General features: G+C 44.1%; 1 protein-coding gene across 1 annotated transcript; it reads right to left on the bottom strand.

Moving 5' to 3' along the window:
• Positions 1 to 756: 756 nt before the first annotated feature.
• LOC115115837 (transcription cofactor vestigial-like protein 3) lies at positions 757 to 4,935 on the bottom strand. The gene is made up of 4 exons (XM_029644326.2): positions 4,307 to 4,935; positions 3,295 to 3,658; positions 1,516 to 2,088; positions 757 to 1,369 (listed from the first exon to the last, which is right to left on the bottom strand). Exons 1-4 carry the CDS (start codon positions 4,418 to 4,420, stop codon positions 1,332 to 1,334), a joined length of 1,089 nt encoding a protein of 362 aa, XP_029500186.2. The 5' UTR covers positions 4,421 to 4,935; the 3' UTR covers positions 757 to 1,331.
• Positions 4,936 to 7,773: the final 2,838 nt, after the last annotated feature.

Below are 7,773 nucleotides of genomic sequence, written 5' to 3'. Positions count from 1 at the left end.
ATCTGTGTTGTTGTTTTTGTCGCACTGCTTTGCTTTATCTTGGCCAGGTCACAGTTGTAAATGAGAACTTGTTCTCAACTGGCTTACCTGGTTAAATAAAGGTGAAATAAATACAAAGAAAAATGTTTCAGCATGATAATGCACGGTCCCATGTCGCAAGAATCTGTACACAATTCCTGGAAGCTGAAATTGTCCCAGTTCTTGCATGGCCTGCATACTCACCAAACATGTCGCCCATTGAGCATGTTTGGGATGCTCTGGATCAACGTGTATAACAGCGTGTTCCAGTACCCGCCAATATCCAGCAACTTCGCACAACCATTGAAGAGGAGAGGGACAACATTCTACAGGCCACAATCAACAGCCTGATCAACTCTATGCAAAGGAGATTGTCACGTTGCATGAGACAAATGGTGGTCACACAAGATATTGACTGGTTTTCAGATCCACATGCCTGTTACCAACAGATGCATATCTGTATTTTCAGTCATGTGAAATGCATAGATTAGGGCCTAATGCATTTATTTCAATTGACTGATTTCCTTATATGAACTGTAACTCAGTAAAATCTTTGAAATTGTTGCATGTTGCGTTTATATTTTTGTTCAATATAGATGGATTTCTGAGTAAAGGTTCAAGGCTGACCTACATATCAATCCTTAACAATGCTGGTTGATATTCAATGATCAGATTTGATAGAAAAAAATTACATTTAGCTGTGTACTTTGAGTCAGCTCTTAAAGATGTAGGGCATGATTGCCAATAGAACTTAGCAATTTATTACACATCAATAATGACATTTCTCCACACATACAGAACACTAGGCAACATGACAACACAGGGTTGGTGAAAAACAATTAGCAATAATCAAACACTTTACGGAAATGATAATCACTTCAGATCACAGTACTACTGTATATACAACATATATTTCAGTCAATTACACACATATAACTAGTTACACACATAACACAATATTAAAAGATCAGAAAGAGGCTTGGCTGAGTGGTGATCCCACAAACTACGTTCTTTAAACAGAACCCTCATGTGGGATACTAGTTCCCAATCAACCAGCTAATACTTTTGGTACAAATTAGGAACAAATATTTTGCCAAAGAGTGATCTGAAGTATCCCTGGTGGATTGTGAGGCATGGAGAGTAGTCTATATTTCTCCAGAAGGATTTCTGAGAAACCTAAAACCACCCTGGAGTTCTGAGTTATTCTAGTGAGTGGAGAGTCTTCTAGAGAACGAGTCCACAAAACAATGTGGTTCCAGGAGGTTCTGTTAGAGCTGATCACAGCTCAGTGGCAGGGTGTCATATCCTCTCTCTCAGAACCAAACAGCCTTCACTTTGTCCTGATCCAGACCTGGAGAGAGAGAAACAGCATATCATCAACTTTTAGATAAAACAACAACGTAGCAGAAACATAGACATGGGAGAGTGAGTGTGTGTGTGTGTGTGTGTGTGTGTGTGTGTGTGTGTCTGTGTGTGTGATCCAGGTCAGAGGCTTACCTGAGTCGTAGATATCCATGGGTGTGTGTAGAGCTGTTGGCCAGGCTGAAGGGGTCAGGGTTGGGGGGCTGGCCTGCTCCACCTCTGTCTTCACACCACTGTGTATCCCTGGGCTCTGGCTGCTGTGTGTGTTACTGTGTGTGCTGTGTCCAGCAGGGCTGTGGGCTAGGGGGCTCTGAGTCTTCACACCAGTCAGGAGCAGAGGGCTGAACCTGGGGTTTAGGCCTGGGTCATGGGACGGGTGGGGATGTAATACTGTGTGTGTGTGCCGGGGGTGCATGTGTGTGTGAGGGTGTGTGGGTGGGTAGACGTCGTGGACGTGTGTGCAGCTGGCGGAGGTCTGGGGGCTGAGGCTGTAGGCCCAGGGGTCAGGGATAGAGGTTGGAGGAGGGAGGCTGGGCTGGGGCAGAGCGTGGCCTGTCCACAGAGCTCTGTCTGGGGCATGGAAGCCTGCAGGGATGGGGGAGAAGTCTGGGTGGATGGGCAGACAGGGGCTGGTCTGGGACTGGTAACCTCCACCCCACAGAGAAGAGGACAGAGAACTACACTGGCCTTCTGAGAGAGATACACTGTCTGAAAGAGAGAAATGGATATAGTCAGTAAAAGATAGACATTCATGTAAACAGTCTAAAGGTTACATAATTTATTCATAGTACTTTAATAAAAGCGTTCAGTTTTTGTGCATATTACATTTGTTTTATTTGATGACTTCATTTCCTTCCATGTCATCATCTCATCTCTATAGAGCTGCTGCCTATGCTGACTGAGAAAATCACTATTTTATTAGTACTTAAAACTAAATAAGGCACATTTTATGACTGCTGAATACCAACTATCAATCACTTAGATCAGTGGTTCCCAAACTGTGGGGCTCAGTCCGGCTTTCAACTTACTATTGAAAGTTATAATAGTAGAATGCACAAAGTGAAATTTCAAAATTGGGTAGTGCATCACCAGTTTTCCTATTGTCATGTTAGTCATTGCATACCATAGTTATTTATAACTTGTCAGAAATGTCCAGATCAACTAGCCCATGTCAGCTAACGTTTTTTTGCTAGATTTTTTAGCACATAGATTTGGAAGTAATGTTCGAGTCACTCAAATATCACATTAATGCACATTAGACATGGCAAAATGTATAGAATTGTAAGAAAATTAGCTTTAAGACAGAAAAGTTTTCTTTGCACCCCATGACAAAATGTGTAGAACAGGAAATAAGCTTTAAACCTGTTAAAAGTTTTCTCCGCCAACAAGAGGCGTGTGAACAGTTTGTGTCATGAACACTTCTGCACTAACTGTGTAGAATATTGGACTGTTGGAAACTACAACCCCCAACTAACTTTACATCTCACCGTTTGGGCTTGATCTGATTTATCTCTAAAGAAACTGAGCATTGAGCTCAGAAAAGACCGAACGAAATGCAATTCTAATAATTGAACCGACGTTGGTTTAACAAAAAAAAAAAAAAAAAAAGTCAGTTAATCGCTCAACACTAATTACAAGTGAAGAATCTATATCGGAAAAGGCTTTTGGGAACACTACGTTTTTCCACAATAACATGTTTATTATTCTAAATAAAAAGTAATAGTAAAAGATAATGAATCCATTTGAATAACACTGTTTTCAGATGAGTAATGGTACGAGTGTCCCTGTGTGTTCCTACCTTTCCACAGTCCAGCCGAGGCAGAGGTGTGAATGGGTGTGTCCCTGTGTGTTCCTACCTTTCCACAGTCCAGCCGAGGCAGAGGTGTGAATGGGTGTGTCCCTGTGTGTTCCTACCTTTCCACAGTCCAGCCGAGGCAGAGGTGTGAATGGGTGTGTCCCTGGAGCTCCTGGTTTCTCCAGTGAAGGTGCTGGGTTGGCTCAGAGCCCTGGAGAAATGCTCATCCACCACATCCTCGATGTTGCCGTGGAAATAGGTGAACAGGACACACCTGGAGCTCAGGTACTCTGCCTCAGCCGGCTGGCTGTCCTTCCCAGACCTCCAAGAGCCCCCCAGCCCAGATACCTCCAGGCCCTGTCGGACCCCCTTCTCCCCAGCCAGCCTCCTCCCTCCACCCCCACGCTGCTGTTGCTGTCTCCCCCCTGGAAACTGCTGCTCGGTGCTGTCCTGCTGCATCCTACTGTAAACACCCAGCTTCTTCTACAGAGAGGGAAATAGACGGAGGGAGAGGGAGAAAAATGTATGCCAGATTCAGCCATGAGAGCACCAGCCTGTCTGTCTAGTCAGCACCACATCGATCAAACCAGATGATTCAACGTGTATACATCAACTGAACAAAGTACATCCCCCGTTGAAAGTCATACTAGCCAGTATAATTACTTAAATTCTCTATGACCTCTATATTAAGAAAAACGAATCATCTTTACAGACCGAAGTTTATCCAAGAAGTTGTAGGACGTTTCCGCGCGCGTGTTCTGGTGAAAGTATGACGACTATGCAGATGCTCGTGGCCGTATCACATGAACCATCATCATCAACATTCCTGAGTGACAGTGACGAGCTCTCATTACATCACCCTTCTGATGGAAAAGGAGTCCGAGTCATTCTGCATGACCTGCTCTAACTAAATACATCACGAGCAACTTCAACTTTTCAACTGGAAACTTTTCGAGTTCTGTGACACCCAGGACTCTTCGCTGTGAACTGACATCTGCGACGCCCCAAAACATTGCTCACGGAGTGTATTCGTGCGTAAAAGCGCCAATTATTAGAACACAAAAAATAGCCTAGTATTAAAGAACAAACACATACTACGCCATTACTATTTCGTCTAGTCTGGACACCCACCTGTTGCTGGTGCTGATGGTGATAGTATGCTGCTTTGTAGGCTGCTGCTGCTGAAGACGCAGGGAGGTAGTGGCCTCCATAACTCTGGTGAAACATCACATCCAGACAACTCATGACTGTGACGAAGCTGTCAGGGGCTCAAAGAGAAACCGCCTGAATCAGCGCTCCTCAGACGGGTGTAATCCTTAGGTCCACCGCTGCCTCCATATAAACCTTGGCGGTGACAATAGACATGGCGTCGGTGAAAGGAGCTGTTTGCATAAAGACAATGCCGAGCCAATAGGACCAACACCTCCTACTGAGCCGAACCAAACCCGAGTGAAAGTGAACATATGGTACCCGACATACTCCACTTTGCAAAGTTCTTAGAAGCGACTCTGATTGGAGGAATGTTTTAACGGTACTATGGGCTATGGAGAGGAGAGGAGGGATGGGACTCTGCGCGTACACGCCCACTGAGCGCATACCCGCGGCTCGGAGGAAGAGAGGTGAGGTATGAGTGTGGCATCCTCTTGAAGGTAGAATTGGGAGGCTTTCAGTGAATTGAAATTGTGAGCATCGTCAGATAAGTGAATGTAAATATCCAGTATTGTGTCATGGACTGTGTTTAATTTTATGTTACAATTTTAACCCATTGGGTGTGGCATGTCTATTTGGGGAATTCCATACTATTGTAGAACATTTGGCCTAGTTTTCCAGTACACTTGGCAGGCTCTGACATTACCAAAAAAGGGGAGAATGTGGCAGACACAGGTAACTGCCAAAATAAAGGAAACACCAACATAAAGTGTCTTAATAGGATGTTGGACCTCCACAAGCAGCCAGAACAGCTTCATTGGGCCTTGACATAGATTCTACAAGTGTCTGGAACTCTATTGGAGGAATGCAATGCCATTCTTCCACTAGAAATTCCATAATTTGGTGTTTTGTTTATGGTGGTGGAAAACGCAAGTCTCAGGTGCTGCTCCAGAATTTCCCATAAGTGTTCAAATGGGTTGAGATCACACACATACACCCCCCTGTGCTGGGAGACTCTTCATTACCATTAGACTCACTAACACAGAGACTACTGGGTCTTTCAGCTTCTCCCCAAAAACACAACTGATGTCCACATTATTATCACTAACACAGAGACTACTGGGTCTTTCAGCTTCTCCCCAAAAACACAACTGATGTCCTCATTATTATCACTAACACAGAGACTACTGGGTCTTTCAGCTTCTCCCCAAAAACACAACTGATGTCCACATTATTATCACTAACACAGAGACTACTGGGTCTTTCAGCTTCTCCCCAAAAACACAACTGATGTCCACATTATTATCACTAACACAGAGACTACTGGGTCTTTCAGCAAGCTCCCCAAAAACACAACTGATGTCCACATTATTATCACTAACACAGAGACTACTGGGTCTTTCAGCTTCTCCCCAAAAACACAACTGATGTCCACATTATTATCACTAACACAGAGACTACTGGGTCTTTCAGCAAGCTCCCCAAAAACACAACTGATGTCCACATTATTATCACTAACACAGAGACTACTGGGTCTTTCAGCTTCTCCCCAAAAACACAACTGATGTCCACATTATTATCACTTACACAGAGACTACTGGGTCTTTCAGCTTCTCCCCAAAAACACAACTGATGTCCTCATTATTATCACTAACACAGAGACTACTGGGTCTTTCAGCTTCTCCCCAAAAACACAACTGATGTCCACATTATTATCACTAACACAGAGACTACTGGGTCTTTCAGCTTCTCCCCAAAAACACAACTGATGTCCACATTATTATCACTAACACAGAGACTACTGGGTCTTTCAGCTTCTCCCCAAAAACACAACTGATGTCCACATTATTATCACTAACACAGAGACTACTGGGTCTTTCAGCAAGCTCCCCAAAAACACAACTGATGTCCTCATTATTATCACTAACACAGAGACTACTGGGTCTTTCAGCTTCTCCCCAAAAACACAACTGATGTCCTCATTATTATCACTAACACAGAGACTACTGGGTCTTTCAGCAAGCTCCCCAAAAACACAACTGATGTCCACATTATTATCACTAACACAGAGACTACTGGGTCTTTCAGCTTCTCCCCAAAAACACAACTGATGTCCACATTATTATCACTAACACAGAGACTACTTGGTCTTTCAGCTTCTCCCCAAAAACACAACTGATGTCCACATTATTATCACTAACACAGAGACTACTGGGTCTTTCAGCAAGCTCCCCAAAAACACAACTGATGTCCACATTATTTGTCACTAACACAGAGACTACTGGGTCTTTCAGCAAGCTCCCCAAAAACACAACTGATGTCCACATTATTGTCACTAACACAGAGACTACTGGGTCTTTCAGCAAGCTCCCCAAAAACACAACTGATGTCCACATTATTGTCTACTTATATTGTTATATTCATACTTAAACCAGTGCAACCAACAAACTGTACCACAGTGACTGCATTCACCTGACTAGCCTGCTCTATGCCCTATTCCATATCAAAATATTTTGAATAGGAATCAGAAATATATTGCTTTTCCACACACCTACTCCTTTTAGATATATTACTTATAATAAGAACCTGTGTGAAGGGGCCAGGGTTTGGTTTGGAAGTGGGCCCCTGTATTTGGTCCTTCGTGAGGAACTGTCAGTAGAAGATGTCAATGAGTGATCTGCTGCCTCCTGCTGGTGACAGCACATAGTTTACAGATCACAGACAGTGTCTCACCATATAATTACATATAGAACTTTGTAATAGGATCTATGTGGGTCACACCACTCCTCTCTGGTCCTGAGTAAACCTAACCTTGTGTTTCTCACATGGCCGGTCCTTCTGTCACAGATGTAGACACAAATTAAGGTATTATATGGTCCTGGCCTGTGATTTCAGGCCCAACTCTGGAGATGGTGTGTGGATCGTGTCCGTTTCTGTAGAGCATTGACAGCTGTGCTTGAGAGACTTTTACAGTGGTGAGTGAGGTAGACAGGAGAGGAGAGGAGATGGGAGGGGAGGACAGTGAAGAAGAGGACGACGACGGGAGGGGGGCTGTAAACAACACACAAGTGCTGCTGATGATGGTTATTTTTTAGGAGAAGAGAGGTGAACCTGCAGAGCACATACAGGTGCTGCCTGGCCTGGTCTGGTCTGGTCTGGTCTGGTTCAGACCCTCAGTGTAGAAGAGCAGCAGAATAATGAGAGGACTATAGAGAGATAAGACAGAGATGGCTGTGTTCGCTGAGTCCACTTGTTTCTCAAGTGAGTTCCATGATAAAGCCTGACATTCACACTGGAGGAGCAGCTGCCCCTCCTACACACACACACACACACAAATGCACGCACACGCACACACACGTGCACTCAGGGGTGAAGATATCAGTATATTCTGAGGGACTCAAGCCCCCTGCTCATCTCATTACAGAAGTACTCAGTGTAAAGAGTGTAAT

Source organism: Oncorhynchus nerka, linkage group LG3 (assembly GCF_034236695.1).
Source record: "Oncorhynchus nerka isolate Pitt River linkage group LG3, Oner_Uvic_2.0, whole genome shotgun sequence".
NCBI classification, from domain to species: domain Eukaryota; kingdom Metazoa; phylum Chordata; class Actinopteri; order Salmoniformes; family Salmonidae; genus Oncorhynchus; species Oncorhynchus nerka.
Note: the sequence above shows the minus strand (reverse complement) of the source record. Positions and strands in the feature narration are given on the sequence as shown.